Source organism: Talpa occidentalis, unplaced genomic scaffold (assembly GCF_014898055.3).
Source record: "Talpa occidentalis isolate TD23 unplaced genomic scaffold, MPIMG_talOcc4v2.1 talOcc4.5, whole genome shotgun sequence".
Taxonomy (NCBI): domain Eukaryota; kingdom Metazoa; phylum Chordata; class Mammalia; order Eulipotyphla; family Talpidae; genus Talpa; species Talpa occidentalis.
In genome coordinates, this window is record NW_023604861.1 from 117,085,253 (window position 1) to 117,103,217 (window position 17,965).

The window sequence follows — 17,965 nt, forward strand, 5'->3', positions numbered from 1 at the left end:
CCCCCCACCCCCTGTGACAGGTCTGACCCTTCCTGACCACCCATCTGCCTCCCAAGGCACCTCTTTTCTCTCTCTGCTCCCTTTCTTGCCCTAGCAGAATTACACAAAAGAATAGAAACACCTTTTGTTCAACTCAGATCTTCACGCTTAAAAACAAATTCATGGGGGCCTCCCTGGTGCACAAGGGGTTAAGCACTCCACTATGAAGCAATCTGCAGCCTCTGCAGGATGAGTTCAATCCCCGGGCAGCCAGGGAGCTACCCACATGATGCAGCAGACTCTCCTGTCTCGCCCGCTGCTCCCCTCAGCAGTGTATTTCAGTCAGTCTGCCTGTTCTGTTACCCACTCTGTCTCTGGTGGATCCTGTCACACCCCCCACCACACACATCTCTGGCCTGTACCCCAGCTCTCGTATGCATAAATAAATAAATCTTTAAAAAAAAATTCCTGGATGAAATGATTGTGAGGTATATTCTTGACAGCTTGAGTCTGGATGACAGCATGTGGGAGTCACTATTTTGTTTGTATCTGAAATTCTCAAATACCATTTGGCTGTAAAACGTGCAATATAAGTCTTTTCAAGCTTTTCACCCTGAATTTGCCCCCTATCACGGGATTTTTAAAAATATGGTAAGTAGTTTACATAGGGGCACTAGGATAGCAGACCCATCATAATTTACCAGTTATGCTGGAGTTTACTTGCCAGACCTATGTGAGTGGGTGACTTACACACTGACCCCCAACTGGTTATCTGGCTAGTTTATGCATATTTAGTTCTACCACCAAAAAAAGCATAAATAATGTAGACATAAATGCTAGCACTGAAGATCTTTCTCCAGTGCCCCTAAGTTGAAAACTAGTTCTCACAGTTACAGATACAAAAAGAAATAGTAAGACAAAATGTTGACCTGACTCTAGTTCTCTCCTAACTTCAAAGATTGTTCTGGGTCGTTTATCTCCCCAACACAGAGTGCAACAGCAGCTATCTCATTCAATCTGGTTATAGTACTACAGGGATTTCATTCTTTGGGGTTCTGTTGCACTGCTTTCCCTACAGGACTCCTAGAATTTTCTCTAGGAAGGAACTCATTCTGGGCTTTATTTATAGAAAAGGTACTATCTCCGAGGTTTTAGAATGATTATGGAATTTCTCCCTCCTTGCTCTCCACATTTGCTCTTCCATCTCTCACTGATAAATGTTCTCATTATTTTAAGAAATTAGGGCAGAAAAGGAATTGACTTTTATCACAGGTAGAATGAGTTCCAGATTTGTAAATTCCTTACCCTAAAGATTGTTGAGAAGTTTGCTGAATGAAAAACCAGCTTATTGTGCTAGAGGGTTATGTGCAGAGACTTTAAAAGGCGATCAAATCCAGCCCAGGACAGCTTTTAGAGAAGCTGTTCTAAGTGACAAACAATTTATTTAAGTCCCTTTCTAAACAAGCTTTAAGGAGAATCTGGAAGGGCTACACAGCATTCTTTCCGCATCATTTCAGACCTATTTCTCATCCTCAGACTTCCTCTGACCCTAACTGGGATTCTTTTTCCCTATATTATATTTTTGGAGAAATTAAGTAGTTTCTCAGCTTTCTGAGGGGCTGTACAATGCCCTCCTGTCTTCTTATATCGTTCTCTTCCAACCCATCAGTATCCAGACCCAGAGATTCATAATATATATGGAGGGTGGTAAAATTACTGGAAACAATCTCCAGCCTCTAGAACTCCCCCTTAATATAAGTGCCTTCCTCTGGGATCTAAGCATCAGGTCAGCTGCTTACCTGCCACATAGAGACCTGATGGGGCCAGAAGTAGGAGTCCTGTAGTGTATACTACCCCACAGAGGCTGTTTGGGACCCAAGGGAATTGCCATTAACTTTCCCACTGCAAGAGGTGCTTAAGTGACAGCAGAGCCAGAACTGGGAGCAGAAGGGTAGGGTTGCAGAATCTCTTCTGAGTGGATCCCACTGTCACGGACTGCCTCAGGTCCTGGAGTAGGAGAAGCCTCTTGCCCGGTATTTGCACACTGGGAAGCCAGCCCTTTGTACAGCTTCGCCATGGATGACCTAACAGAATGGAAGTCATATTCTTAGGGTGTATGGTGGGAAACTGACTCTCTGAACACATAGATTATGCCAAGAAAGATCAAGAAATATTTCCCAGATGAAGGTCAGCTGTGAACGTTCCCCGCCCCACCAGCCTTCCCCGGCCCCTCTACAAACCAGCTGTTTACATGATAGGGTGCAGCTGGATGCCAGGTAGGACTATAAATGCTAATTGGCTGACTTGAGTTTGGGGAAGGCTCTGTACTGGAAGATGTCCTCCTTTAGAGAAGTCTGACTTGCCAAGATAGCTTCCTTTTCTGGAAATACCCACAGTAATGACTCTGTCTTCCTCCTTGGGTTGGGATAAGGTTGAAGTGAATCCAAGTCATTAGGAAGCTCTGCTATAGGTTGCGCCTGTTACATCTGAAGTCTGGATTCTTCCAGTCAACACTTTCCATTTCCTCTTAGCATGAAATCTGTTTAACCAGCATCCCCTTCCTAAATTGTTTTATTTTTACCCATAGCACTATGACCATCTAACTTATTAACTGACTGTCCAACTCTCAAAAGTAAGCTCCAAGTGGCAGGGAATTTTTTCTATTTTGTTCATTGCAGTAAATTCAGTGTGTAAAACAGTGCCTGACACAACCACAGGCATGCAATAAATAGTTGTTGAATTAATGAGGGAAACCACAGTCTGGCCTTTAAACTGCAATTTTAACCTGGCAAGTTTAGGGAACCTGACCCACTTCATGTGGTTAGCAACTACATGAGATAAGAGATGATAGGGCGCTGCATAGGCATTGGAGTGAAAGTGCTTATTTTTCTAAAAGAATCTGAGTAGTGGGTGCCTCTCCTCGCTCCCCTTCTCTCTCCTATCTCCCATCACTACATTTCAGCCACTTAACATCCGGTGTTGTCACTGCCACTCACAGCGACTGTCTGCATCCCTCACTCAGAAATCTTTGACCAGCCCTATAGATGGCATTATCAGAACCTTACTTCTTGAGTTTTTTCCGTTTCTGAATAAGCAATTCCTCATTGCATTGAAACAGCAGGGTGTAGTGTGAGATAAACACTCGAAGGCGCTGAACACACACCAGGAGTAGGTAATAGTCAGGGTGCTCCTGCTCTGTGAACTTCAGAACATTCTAGATAGAGGGGAAAAAACAGCATGGCATAATTAGAATGAAAGTTGTTTTCCTCTCTTTTGCACCTGGATCTGTTGTGAGGTTTTTGGTAGTAATTTTATTATCGAAACAATATATATGGCCAATCTAATTATAAGCTGAAAGGTCAAATTTGCTGTTTTCTTGCCTGTCACAGTCAGGAAAAATAATAGTCACTACTGTTCCTGTTTGAACAGGATGTGAGCATAAGAGAAAAAATAGAAGGATCTATTAACTGGATCTCTGAGGTAATGAGTCATTCTAACAAATACTGTCTACAAGAAAGGCCTTAGAACCCCACAGAGTCAGACCAATGCGGAGAACATCAGGCAGCAAGGCAGGCTGGAAGAGGGTTTTTTTGTTTTTGTTTTTCCAAACCTAGCCCGGCAACCTCGCTGCTTGCCTTCCCTCTGTGGTATTGAGGGGCTTGCGTGCTAGTTGGATTCAGGAAAGCTAACATTTATGAAGTGCTTCCTATTGCCAAGCACTAAGCCCTATTTTCTCACTTAATTTTTACCACAACCTGGTTAGATAAGTACAATTATCCCCCTGCTTTACACATTCGAGAATCGAGGCACAGTAAGGTTAAGTAATCTTCAGGAAGCCACACATCTCACGAGAGGTAAAGCCAGGATGTGAAGTCAAGTCAGACAGTAAAACTCGGCTTTTTGTTTACTTGTAAAACTTGGGTTTCAGTCCTAGTTTTTTCACCGACTAGGTTTGTTAACCTGGGCAAGTTACTTAACTTCTTTGCATCTTCCTTTCCTTATCTAAGAAATGGTAATAACCATATCTATTCCATGGGGTTGTTGGAAGGATTAAATAAGATAATAATTGTGAGAAAATGATTTCAAAATCTAAAGTCACATACATTTGAAAGTCGTTTTTATATTGACACTGGGCTGCTTCTACCTAAGATACAGCCTCAGCATTTCTAAGGTGTTCTCGCTAAATTATTTAAGATGATCAGTCAGCAATTAAACCAGAACAGGTGAGGGGTGGGAGGAAGAGGTGCTTGTAGATGTGCTTGTGAACTCTCTCTACTCCCTTCAAGATGCTACAAACCCTGTGGGGAAATGGTGTGAGAAATCATCTTATCAGCTTCCTCATGCTTCTGCTGTGACATAAGACATAAGCCATTTTTGGTTGGACCCAAGACTAAAGAAAATAGTCAGGATAGCAGTTACATAGGTATTTCTTAGTGCAGGAGTGGGGGTGGATGGGTGTATGTAGGAGGCTGCAGCACCAGGGTGGAAGGGATTGAAGGGGAACTCAGAATTTAGCAGGAGCTGCTCTAGAAAGACCTTGGATCAGCAGAGGGGTGGATTGCTGGTAAATGGAGACAGAACGTCAAAGGCAGGCATCAGGCACCAAAAATTTTTAGATTTTTTAGCTCATACCACAAGGTGAAGATGGGGTAGTCCTGACAAGTTAAATCATTTCAAAACTTCTTAGAAATATTAATGATTCCTTGATTCTTTACAGTGTTTTTCAGTTGGAAGCCAAAAACAGTTGTTGACATGAAAGTCAGTTCAGTGGCGTGCCCAGCCATGCCTACCTGCAGATGTATCAGGTATTCAGGGATGCGCTGAACTATGTGAAAAAACAGCGTGTAGATGTCAGATTTAATCTCTTCATCACCCTGAATGAAAGAAAGGTGGAGTACTTTTAGTGTCCTACTGAAGCTCTGGCTGCCGAACCCCAAAGTCAGCCCCATCAGAGTAGGAAGGGTTTACTCCCAGAGTATCTCTGCCTTGTCACGAAGCATTGATCTGTCATTGGAGAGGCCATTTGTTACGGAAAATGCTCAGAGACAGTTTCTCTAAAGCATGGAGGGAATCATATACCTCTTTTTAATCCACCCAACTTGCCAAACTAACCCCTCCATCTTCCTCTCCCCATACACAGAGGTGGACATTCAATAAAATATATTTGAGGTGAATTAATTCATTTAAGTTTTCCAGCAAGTAATCATGACAGTGGTTTACTAATAGCCACCAGGGGGAACTGGAAACTCATGAGTGTGGGGGCAGGGAATGTGATCAGAAACCGGCAGCAGGAATCATGTTGGAGTTTCTCCACATCTTTTCCTCCCCTCCCCCCTTCTTCAAATATTTGCTGAATGCTATATCATGTGGTAGGCATTATACTGGGTTGGAAGCAGCAGAGAGTTGAAATAAAATGTTAATAAGATGGAGTCCCTTCCCTGTTGTGAAACTTGATCAACTTTTCATTTGGGGGCTTTGGGTGCAGTTTCTTCCTATTGTCCTAAAATAACTAGAATTTTTATAGATTTATATCTGCTTACTCACCACCTAACATGTCACTGGAGTAGCGTATTTAAAGCAAGCACTTCGTGATCTTATACACTGACAGACACAGGATGACTTCAGTTTTAATATTCAGACTAAATTTAATATTACAATTCATATTATCTGAGCCAGAAAAACAAAACAAAACAAAAGCTTCATACAGTATGCAAGCTGAAGCAGTCTGAAGATCTCTGTTTAGAACGCCGTTGTCTTTTGTCTGTACTGCCAGTGGAAAGGAACAGAGGGTCTGTAAGGCAGGGTAAGGACCAAAGCAATGGTGCTGATCCTGCAGTGGGCTCCTAGAACCCCAAGGTGCATGTCCTGTATTTCCTGGTGGATGAGCAACATCATATTGAGATACATGTGACCAAAGAGAAGCAAGTTAACTTACCTCCTTCAGAACAACAACATGAACCAAAGAAATGCATTCAGGCAGGTCTCTCAGGTAGGCAACATAATAATCCAAGAAATTATTCTTGAAAACAAACACAAAAATTCATGGTAAGAACCTGAAAACAGGTAACAACTTAATATTTTATAGTCATGTGCCTCAAAAAGGAGTACTTTGCAGTGATTATCTTAATCATTCATTTAAGGTGGCCATTAACATGTTTCAGTTTTTAAATTCATCTCATTTTTAAATCTCTTTGGTTTTAAGGTAAACATCGCTATGGGTTTAAGCACTCAAACTCCCAGCCATATTTAAACAGAGCAAATGAAGTAGTAAGCCAAGGAGCAAGAGAATCATATAAATTGAAAAAGTATTTTAAAATTGTTAAATGATTAAAAAGAAATATGTTGTTTCTTAATAATAATTTCAATCATCTACATCCAAATGAGGAACTTTATCCAACACACTTCATAGTACGTAGCCCAGTGGTTCTCAACTTTTCCCACTAATCACACATTTCCACTAATTGCAATTCACCTCTGTAATATCCCTCCAGGAAAAGTTCTCAGCTCCAAGGCTATGTTCCCATAGATATTACAATTCTCAACTCAAGAAAGCAAATGAGGAAAAGTGATTTTAAAGGACTAGCATTACATCTTTTCAAATCTATACAAGTGAATAATTTATAAACTTTGTATTATTATGCATTGTTGAGAATCAATGATATACAGAGCTTGCTTGCAGGCAAAGTCTGGCTTGCAAATCAATTTTAACTAGACCACACAATATTTTAAAAGTAAAATTTCACATCATATTACTGATTTCCATTTTCTCTTAAAATATCAGATCTGATAACTTTAGCTCTTTTGACCTGCATGATAATTGGATAAAACTGAGTAGTTTTTCTGTAGAAAAGCATTTGTGCTCCACTTAAGCTCACTTCCCAACAGTCCACATTGTGTTATAGTCAGCTCACATCCACTCATTTAGGTCACTATCTGGCCCTGTAGTCATTTCAGTTTGCAACTTCTGGCCTAGAGTCATATCTTCTTTGTAGAACATTATAGAGATTTCAAAACTTAACACCCTATCTGTAAGATGTGAAAACTAAGCACTTTTTTCCCCCACAAAACAAAGTGAACATTCAAGACAAATACCTATCACATTTATTTTTAACTTCTAAGGAATGAAATGGTGTCTGGAAATACATCTATACACAGACCCTCATCTATTTATGTATTATGGACATATATGTGCAGGTATATATGTTTATTCACAAATACAGACATGTACACCTACATCTGAGTACATTGGATGGAGACAATTTTAGTACAGTGGAGATCTATGAAGTGGAAGTTAGAACACAGACTCTAATGACAGATGAACCACTAAATAGCAAATTGTTTAATTGGCAAAGTCTTTTAACCTTTGTGAACTTTATTTGGTTATCTTTAGAATGAGAAAGTTAGACTAAGTCTCAGTGATTCCTCTCACTCTGAAATTCACTGATTCTAGATTCCCCATTAAGGAAAGTAGATGGGGGCACCGATTCACAGGATTCAAGTTTGTAATGCGTTAAAAAAAAAAAAAACAAAAAACTTACCTCATCGTTTGTTAACTTAAGGAATAAATCTCCAAGCACTCCTTGGCGTGGCCACTTGAGGACCCTTTCCTGCAGAGCATGAAGCAAATCCAGGTGCTGCTGGACAAGGTACCGTAAAGAGCCAGGGAAGAGGCTTGAAACAGAACAGAGATAGAATCACACAAACCAAGTGTGGAGACGACACAGCCCTACAGAATAGATGCAGCAGGCCCCACCTCCCCAATCATTCAAGATAATTCTGAGTCACGGGTCTCTATTTAGGATATTTTTTTTTAAGTTTGTCACGTAGACCTCATCGAAGATGTCCTGAGGTGACAGAGGGTCCCTTGACTGATGGCTCCTACACACAAGTGTATTGAACGAACAAGAAGCACATCACTTGAACAGCCTTTTAAATGTCAAATGGGCACACTGCCTTTACATGCCACTCTGTGGAAACCCCAAGGGAACTCTTTTTCTATGCTTTAAAGTTATTCCCACTTGATGTGTGAAAGTCTATTCTATTGGTGTCACATTAGTATAGATGACAGCAGTAAGGTGCATTTGGTCATTCTTAGCTACTAGGTAGCAGACTGCTACTGAGACACATAGGGAAATTTGTTTAAAGATGGCAACTAAAAGCTCAGGGGGTGGGAATATGAAGGCTTCCTTTTCCCCTTTCGCTCAGTTCCTGAGAGGAACACCAGGCAGGGACAGTGTTGCCTACATAGGCAGTCCCCTCCCCACTCTCGCAAGCTACTCCCCCAGCTCTCGATGTGCCTCATTTTATTCAGAGGAAATAAAGGGGAAAGCAAGATGTTCAAAGGGAGAAGGGGGACCGGATGGAGACTGGTGGGGTGATCAGAGATCTATAGGAACGAGGAAGGAAGAAAAAATTAAATGGAGTCTTGCTAGAGCTACAGCAAGAATTTGAGCTCTGACTTGGTGACTTGGGAATGAAAATAGATTCACTTGTGCTTTCAAAACCTCACGTTCATGAAGATGAACTGACCAAGGATGGAAGTGACCATTTGTCATTTGAACTTATTTGGCTGTTTCCCAGGGTTCTAATGAGATAAATCAGTGGGCAATCTGGAGCATTGCCAGCCCCAGATAAGAGAACAAGAAGGACACCAGTCTGAGAGGTTTGTTCAAGCCAGCTCCAAGCAAAGCAGAAGTTCCTCAGTGGCTGTAGCTCAGAGAAAACACAAATGCCAGAATTGGGTTCCCTGTTTCCTTGGAAAGATACAGGGATTCCTTCCATTCCACCTTTTGCCCCCACCACCTTCTGTGCCATGAGTTTCTGCTGTGAGAAACCCCTGATCCAGAAGATCCAGGAGAGACTTTCTGATCTGGGCTCTCATGGCTGGTGGCTGGTGACTGGCACAGCAGGCTTGGAGCATCTACATAATCCTAGTGCAGGTCTGGGGGAACTCAGAGGCGTGGCTAGAAGAGTCTGACTGGGAGAAGCCGATGTGGAAGAATTGCAACTGATCTTACTGGAGTTAAATACTGCACCAGCAAAAGATCTAGTTGTGAAAGATTTCTCTCCATCCAGAGGCTATGCACAACTTTGGGTAATAATTCTTGTGTGACACAGCAAGTAGAAAAAGGCTGCAGTGGGCTAAGAACATGTCTAGTATCCCCACATGAGTGCAGCTGAGATCTGAAGAACTGTGAAGTCTGTGTTTGAAACAGAAAGAGACAGAAAGTCTGCCTCTGGCGAGTTGAGAAGCCTGACATAGAGTTGTCAGGATGCCACAGCATCCTTAGAGAAGTGGCATGATGTGAAAAGAACATGAAGTACACGCCCAACAGGCTTGGGTTTGATTTCTGGCATTAACTGCCTATGTGATTTTAAGTCTTTCTGGACCTTAGTTTCTTCATCTGTGAAGTAGGATTCACAGGGCTCTTGTGAAGATTTCATGAAGGGAGTGACTCGCACAGGGCCTGGTACCTGTGTCCCAGAGTAAACAGATCCTCTCTTTCTTCTTACACTGTCCCCCAATTTTCAGTGACTAGGAAGTTGCTTAGAATCTATATGGGGAAACAAAGTCCCCATGTAGACTTGCCTTTAGAGTTGGTTCATGTAAACTAGGAGGGTCTTTGGCAACAGCAAAATAGAAAGCTAGAAGCCACTGAGGTTTCTCAGAGAGCTACTGAAAGTCTGGGAGGCAGGACCAGCCACTGAAGTCTGGGAGGAGTAATCAAATGGTCATATGGGGATGGAAGGTCCAGTGAGAATCTGGGTGACACTCAGAGAAGTGCAGATCTACACCCCCTGCCGGTCACCACTGTGGCACTGTCCCCTCACCTTTTCTGTTCTGTGTTGACTTCATATCTTTTATCCCAGTTTTGCAGTAAAGTAAAATTTGAAAATACTCAAGTCGCTTGTGGATTTGTCAGGGACTATTTCCTTACCTCAGCTGTTTAGGTAGGAGAGCACTGAATTTTAGTGACCGGGGAATATTGTTGGCCTTTACGAAGTCAAGTAAAATTGAGGGAGGGAATAGATAGTGCAGAGCAGGAAAATATAATTTGAGCCTCTCCTGATAGAGTCACAATTTATGTGATTAAGTTGTAATAGTGAAAAAAAAAAAACTTGTATTAGTGCATATTACCTGATAAAATATTTAAAGTAATAAGCTACATTTGCCAGTAGTAGTCCATAATTCAGACTTTCATTTGGATTGGACTTTTCCTTGATTACTTGATGTTATCACATTTTTATTACATTCATCTTTCTCACCAAATCATAGTTTCCTCTCCCAATAGAGAGAATCTAAAGATTATGGATTGATCTAGATGGAGAAGTGTTGTGCTGTTAGGCCTAGCGCCTGTCACAATGCACTGCACGCCCTACAGGAGCACTGCCTTGCCTCAGAGGAACACACACACTATCCCCCCCAGCCCCCCACACCCATGTACTACCCAGTACTATGGGATTCTCTGAAAACATAATAAGGAAGGTCCAAGTCCAGAGTCATATCAGGCCTGTATCCTATATCATTTCTCCAACAACTACTTAGGGCTTCAGACCTCTGCTGCATCCATTCCCACTACCTCCAGGAGACCTGTGACCCTAGGGGGTCAGGCAGGTGGAAACAGAGAGCAGTGCCTCCCTCCCTGCAGCATTTATTCTTCCCTTAGGGTCTTAACAGATATGCATGGACTCTGAAGACCTGAGACCATACTTATCTTCTTATCTGCTAAAAATCCAAATGTGAGATTTGCCAGGGTTACTTGCTGTCACTGCCTACTACCTTTTGAAAGACTATTTCTGGAACTCTTTACAGGTGTCAGGAGTCCCAAAGTGGAAACAATAAACAACTTACCTTAAATCTTAATCAATCTGAAAAGCAAAGGCAATGAATACATGGATACCTTCTCTCTTTGGAATTCCTCTTTCCATCTGATCCCTGGAATGTTGCCTTGATCTTCAGGATCAGAGAGATATTAATGACATATTTTCTTTCTGATTCAAGCAGTTCTAGTGCCACAGTCTGTCTTTTAGCTTTGAAAACAAACCAAAGAGGGATTTTTGTTAACCATCCTTCCCCAAACCCTATTAAATGCTAGAAAACAACAGAAAGCAATAAAAAGTGACATCAGCAAGCTTTCAGAAGATGGAAAACACAATGGAGGCATGTTAATTGATTCTGCAGAGTAAAGGACCCTGGTGTTCTCATCTACAGATGGGAAATGTGCTGAGAAACAGAAAAGCTCCATGATTGGAGGCAGCAGGCATCACAGAAAGTGCAAGTCAAGGGGAATACTAAAAACAGGAGGCAGTCTGCATAAAGTGCAACTGAACCTCTAGGTCCCCACCCCCACACCAGATGGCTTTCTCATTTTCAGCCCATGGGAAATGGGAAAAACTGAACTAGAGAAACCTTTTTCTCTGGGGTCTGGGCTAAAGACAGCAGAAATAGTAGAAGGTAGAGTTGAGATGCTAAATGAAAACAAGGGTTGCTACTGAATAGTGAGATCCCCTTCAGCATCTCCCCCTGCCGGGCCAGAATGTCAGCAGCCAGGCTCATACCCTCCAGGCAGGAAACTGGCAGGCCTTCCATTGGAGAAACTGAACTACCCAGGAAAGAAAACATGCCAGATGCTGATAGAGGAGGTTACCGAACAAAAGTTCATTTGTCACCTGGTTAGATAATAATGAAGCTCACTTATTGATAAGCAGACCAGTACAGACTTTTCAGGGTGTTGTTTTTTTTTTTAAGGATTCTCCCTTAAATATAAATATTTAACTAAGAATCCTCAGATATTGGAATCACACACTGTAAAAGAGAAGTAAACAGTATATACACACATATTCAGAGGGGGAGCACTGAATAAATGCAGAAACAAAAGAAAACTTCTTAAATTTTATAGTTAATAGTCTCAAAGAAACATGAGAAAAATATTGTAGCCATTTAATAAATTTGCAATACTATTTTTAAAAATGAGAAAAATTAAAAAATAAGAAACTTTGGGGCATTTTTTAAAAGATTAAAGACTAGAAGATAAAGTCAAGCAAATGGCCTGCCTTTTCTCTTTCCTTCCTTCCTGCCTCCCCCCCAAAAAAACCACTAGGTGTTATAGGACAGGGAGAGGGGCAGCCCAAACCCCGCAAACCTGCCTGTTCTAAATGGGTTCTGCCACCCGCCGCATCAACACAAAACATATGACACTTTAATGGGAAGGAACTTTAATAAAACTAGGAAACAATACAGGTAAGGCAAAGAGTCTAGTTTCTAAATGAAGCACCCAAAGTTACCCGTCCCCTCGTGGGTAAAAGTCCATCCATATGGGATCGGCCCAGAACAAGGCCCCAAAGCCTGCTACATAGGGACAGATTGAAGGAAAATAGAAGAGAAAAAGATAGCAGCAAAGAAAATCGATCCAGGAGGTCCTACATCAGATTAGCAGAGATTTCAGAGGAAAAAAAAAAAGAGAAAAACATGAGAGGCTATTATCAAATTAGTAATAGCAAAGCAAAATATCAGGACATGTAATTCCAGAGGAAAAGGCCACAGTGCTCAGCATAATTAATAGCTCCTTGAAAGACACAACACGGCACTGTGGCATTATTGCACACCAAAGATAAAGAGAAGTCCCCAAATGTTACCAGAGAGAAAAATCTGGTTGCACACAAAGGAATGGGAATCAGAATAGTATTGAACTTTCTAATAGCAACATTAGGAGTTAAAAGACAATGGAGGAATTTACTGAAAATAACAAGAGAAAATTAGTTTATATTCAGCTAAGTTAACAACAAAGTATGTGCAAGTTACTGGATGATGGATTCCATCCAGACAAGTAAACCAAGAAGGACACACAAGAACAAACAAATACAAACAGCAATGTAACACAGGAGAAGGAATTTCCAGGGAGAGTGGGAAGTCTCTGGATGGTGGCAGTACAATGGTGGAACAGGATAACAGCAGCCTCTGGGGCAAATGCTTTAAAAAGATGTAGATGACAGATTTTCTGTTACATTGCTGAGAAAAATTAAAGAAGATCTATATAAATGAAGACAGATACCACGTTCTTTTCTTGGAAGACTCAATTTATCGAAATGTCATTTCTCTGCTAATTGGAATGAAAGAATATAGAGATTAGAATTAGGTCCACTCATATCTAATCTCTAGACTTTCCCTGTGCAATTCACTGTGAGAAGGAAGGTTTTTTGATACATGGTGCTAAAACCTGAAGAGCCAGATTTGGGGGTAATGAACCAGACTCCTTCCACATCAGGATTTACTGAAGATAAGTAACAAAGTAATTGTGGAGACTGAAATTAAAGATTTTAGAAGAAAATATACTCGAATACCTTTACAAGCTCGGGATAGGTAAAGATTTCTTAGAAGGACACATAAGTTGCTAGCTACTTATAAAGTTTAAAATGGATGGATTAACATCAACAAAATTAAAGCATTTGTTTATCAGAAGACTATTTAGAACATGAAAAGGTAAGCCACAAACTAGAATAAGTTTCCTCCACACATTTATCTGACAAAGAACTCCTATACAAAATATATCAAGAAACCCTTCTAGTAGATGATAAAGCAATAACCCAATTTAAAAGTTGGATAAAGGAATTAAATAGCATTTCATAACACAAGATAAAAGAGTAGCCAATAAGGGTATGAAAAGAGGCTAAATATCATTAGTCATCAGGGAAGTGCATATTAAACTCCAGCATGATACAAGTGCTCTCCCGCAATAATAGCTAAAGTTAAAAAGGCTGGTCACACTCAGTACTGTGAAGATGTGAAGCAACTGGAACTCTCATGCATGCTTGTGTTGTACAAAATGTTCCCAACGTTTTGGAGACCGGCATTATGTTTACTTTCAAAGTGAGACATTATCCTATCCTTTTACCTAGAGATTTCACTCCTGTGTACACAGACAAAAGAAATGAGGCCATACATCCAGAACAAGACTTTTATAAGAATATTCATAGTAGCTTTATTTATAATAGCCCTACACTGGAAATAACCCAAATGTACATGAGTAGAAGAATGAATGAACAAATTGTGGGAAATTCATACAATATGATTAAGAAGAATGAACCAGTGAATAAATCATATATAACACATTATGTTGACAGAAGCCAGACACAAAAGTACACATTGTAATATTCTATTTACATGAAGTTGAAGAACAGACAAAACTAATTTATGGTGGTGGTGTTAGAAGTTAGAACAGTGATTCTCTGAGTGGATATCAACTGGAAAGGTACATGAGAAGACATTCTGGGACACTAAAAATATTGTGTATCTTAATCTGGGTAGTGATCACAGGGGTATAGATACGGAACAAGTCAATGAACTTAAATATAAGCCTTGTGGATTTTAAAGCATGTAAATTAGACCTTAATATAGTCCAGTTTAAAAAAATAGCAGCATAAATTTTTTAAAATATAAAAGCAAGCACCAGAAGTGTCAAAAGAAGTAAAAGCAGTTACTTCTACATAATAAATCATTTAGCACTGTTTAATTTTTCATGGATTTGATAATTTTTATTTAAATCACCTTCACAAAACAGTTGGAGGGAAATGTCTGACACATGATAAGTATTCAGTAATGATTTATGATATGAAGGGGAAAAAAGGAGGAAAAAAATCAGCGGGGGAGGAAGGTAGACTACTTGCAGTGTTTTATATTTTGGTAGTAAATTAGTGATACAAGATTCATATACTGAGGTTCCCCATCACTGACTAAATGTTCACCTAATTCTGTGCTCTTGTCCACCAACCTTACAACCCAACACACTGTATTATTAATGTCAGGGTTACCCAGAATCAAGGTCATAGTCCCAGCCCGCCAGCTGGGACATACCCAGCTCGGTGTGTCTTTTCGCTTCTACCAGCAGAAAAATTTGCTCATCAGAAAAGGAAACCAGCCACTAGGTGGTCTCATTGTCCACTGAATCTAAATTGCAAGAATACTGGGTCCTAGGTTCCTCCTGTTTTTTTACATTTTTAGTTGTATTCCCACTTGGAACTTACCAGCTAAGGAGGTCTCACATAAAACATTTTCCAAGGAGCTATGCCGGCCCTGCCCAGCTTCCTTGAGCTTATCTGGGTGGTCTTTCGTGACGTATTCCTCGCCCCATTCTTTGCCATCCTTAGGCTGCCTCCACACACCAGAGGCGTGATGGCCCTTGGACGGGATCTCAGCTGCAAGGCAAGGCTTGAGGTTCTCTTCTGCTTCCGGAGTTGTTGGGTTCATTCCTGGAAAATAGCACCTGCCCTCAAGACCTGACTTAAAAAATTATAGACTTTAGTAACTCTTAAATATTATGCACCTGTTTGGATGAAACCATCCCTTGAGGATTAAATACATCAATTAAGGATCAAAAGTTTCCATGGTAACTACAGCTCTGTTTCTGATGTATACATCCTCTATTTTTGACATATTGTCTCACCAAATAAGGAGTTAAGAAATAAATTAAGAAAATAATATAACTAATTTATAATAATAAGTATGGATTCCTTGCATCTGCTTCCGTATAAACGAGCACACCAGGTGTCTGTAGCTCTGTTAGCAAGAAAATACAGAAAGAGAGAGTACTGGATGCCTTTGTTTGCAGTTCGCACTCCTTGAGTCAATGATGGTAGCTTGCAGAAAGGAAGGAGGAAGGACGAGAAGATGGAAAAATGTATAGAATTCTGAAGGTCTATTCAGTAAGTAACTTTTAAGTAGTTTATAAAATATGTAGACTATTGCACATTTATGACATGCTGCATACACCTGTGAATTCTCAGCAATTGTTAATTCATTGGAAATTGAAATGAGCCTGAAAGAACCAAGAATACTGGCTTTGTCCTAAACTTCCTCACCCCTTCACTGTCTATGGCTTTAATGGAGTCATTGACCTCCCTATGCACACATCTTGGAAGTATAGCAACCATACTGCTTTATCTTCCCTGAATTCTTTCATGCTTGGTTTGGGGCTGAGGAAGCAGAAACAGAGAAGGTGGAATTGCTAAAAGAAAGAGAAATAAGAAGAGCCACTTACCAGGACCCATCATTCCTTTCACATTACTCTCTCCTACATGAACAGATCTGGGCTCTGGGGCTGCAGAGAAAGGAAAGCTTTCAATCAATGTTCACTCCAGGAACATGGGCTGGAGCCTACAAAGAACCAGGCAATGGGGATCGACTCACAATTTTTACAGTTTATTAGGGTTAATTACATAAAAATTTGTCAACCTTTGTTGGAAAAAATCAGAAAACACAACTTCACCTATGCTGAGAAAACAGATACTTTTCAAATGTCTATGTAGAGAGATTGGTATTGAAAATTAATAGAGAATTAATAGATTATAATTAATTTATTAGAGTGAATAATTTTTTAAACAGTTTTCTCCTAGGGATTCTATAACATTATTGTGCCACAAATTTTTTCCAATTCATTTGAAATTTAGAATACCCAGATTAGCATTTTTACAATCTTTTAAAATGGGGCAGACTCACATGGTCTTTCAGATACCCTACCCTTCTAAATTCCACTTAAAAAAGGAAAAATTCTGAGCAATGTGCCATTTTCCTCTAGTAAGAATAGAGGACTTAAACTCACTCTTAGTTACTGCTTAAACCCTAGGAATCAAGGGGGAAATGCTGGCTAATCCAGGATGACTTGTAAACTGTATACCTTTTTCATAGGCTTGAGATGGCAACAGGTTTGTAAAATCTTCACTGGGAAGAACAGGCTCAGGGATGTTAATGGAACGAAAAGGGCTTCCTTGTGCTTGAGCAGGCCCAGCCTGGGAGCTGTGTTCTTCTTTTTGAGTTTTCCTAGGGGAGGGAAACAAAGACAAGGCTTAATACCTGATGGGTTAGGAAGAGATTCAGGTCAGAACAACCCAAGAAATTCTCTGAATTATTGGGTTGAACCACACAAAGTTTTTTTCTTAGTAAATTAAAAATGGTCAAATACTAGGAATTCATATGGTTGAACTTAATTCATCACCAAAGCTAGAAGAAAATTTTAATCTCAAACCACCATGTCATATCTACATTCTTATTTTTCTGTTACTGACTTTCCTGTCATCAGAAACTTTATAGAGTTTGCAGTGGTGAAAATTTGCTTGGTATGATTTACCCTTAAAGTAACACAGAGGTACCAAGAAGTAGCAGGTCCTCATATGAAAACAAGGATTCTTCCTCCACCGTCACACAAATCGTATTGGAATATCTCTATTTTAAATTTGATCATTTTAAAAACATGTAACAATAAAAATGGTTAGTGGTAAAACTTTACTTGATTCAACCTGAGGGAGATATTGTTTAACATAAATTTATTTTCAAAGGTAAAAGGAAAATAATAGTAACATTAGATAAATTTTAGAAAAAAGGAAAATTTAACAAAAAGGAAAAATCACTGGTAGCCCCTCTGTCTTAACACATCACTATTTTAAAACACATTTTTCTAGTTGTTATTTTTTATATAGTTACAATTGACATCAAATCATACATGCCATTTTATATAATTTTCATTTCACTTCTTATTATAGCTTATCATCCATTTTTAGTATGACCACTTTTCATGGCTTTATAATCTCCATCACATATTGAGGTGGAGCCCAGTGGCCAGCTAGCTATGGGCCATAGTGGGGAAGGTGTTCTGGTGCCTCTGCACAAGCCACGCATTTGGATTTGCCTTTGACCAATTTTTTGTAAGACACTCACTTGGCTTTAACTTTTCGAGATTCTCTTCGCTTCTCCTGTTGAAGTTGTTCAATTTTCTGTTGCATTTCTTCTTGTTTGGAAGTGATGGCCTGAATCATTGACATGGCATTGCTCAGTTCTTCCTAAAAAATAAGAATCAATACATATTTAATCTGGCATATGCAGTAAAGGTATATAACATCTAATATACTCTAAACTTTTATTAATATTTTATATAATTCTTACATCATTTTTCATTTTTGCACAATGTATGCATTTTCATTTTGGTTATATTCCCCA

The 17,965-nt window shown here is 39.9% G+C and overlaps 1 protein-coding gene across 1 annotated transcript in view; it reads right to left on the minus strand.

The window, feature by feature from the left end:
• The window catches only part of ARHGEF33 (Rho guanine nucleotide exchange factor 33), a 43,151-nt gene that overhangs the window by 13,554 nt on the left and 11,632 nt on the right, over window positions 1–17,965 (minus strand). Inside the window, 10 exon segments of the mRNA XM_037528190.2 lie at window positions 1,875–2,063; window positions 3,045–3,193; window positions 4,770–4,853; window positions 5,915–5,998; window positions 7,518–7,650; window positions 10,881–11,010; window positions 15,001–15,225; window positions 16,014–16,073; window positions 16,650–16,792; window positions 17,687–17,808. Of these exon segments, the coding sequence (XP_037384087.1) occupies window positions 1,875–2,063; window positions 3,045–3,193; window positions 4,770–4,853; window positions 5,915–5,998; window positions 7,518–7,650; window positions 10,881–11,010; window positions 15,001–15,225; window positions 16,014–16,073; window positions 16,650–16,792; window positions 17,687–17,808 (1,319 nt within the window).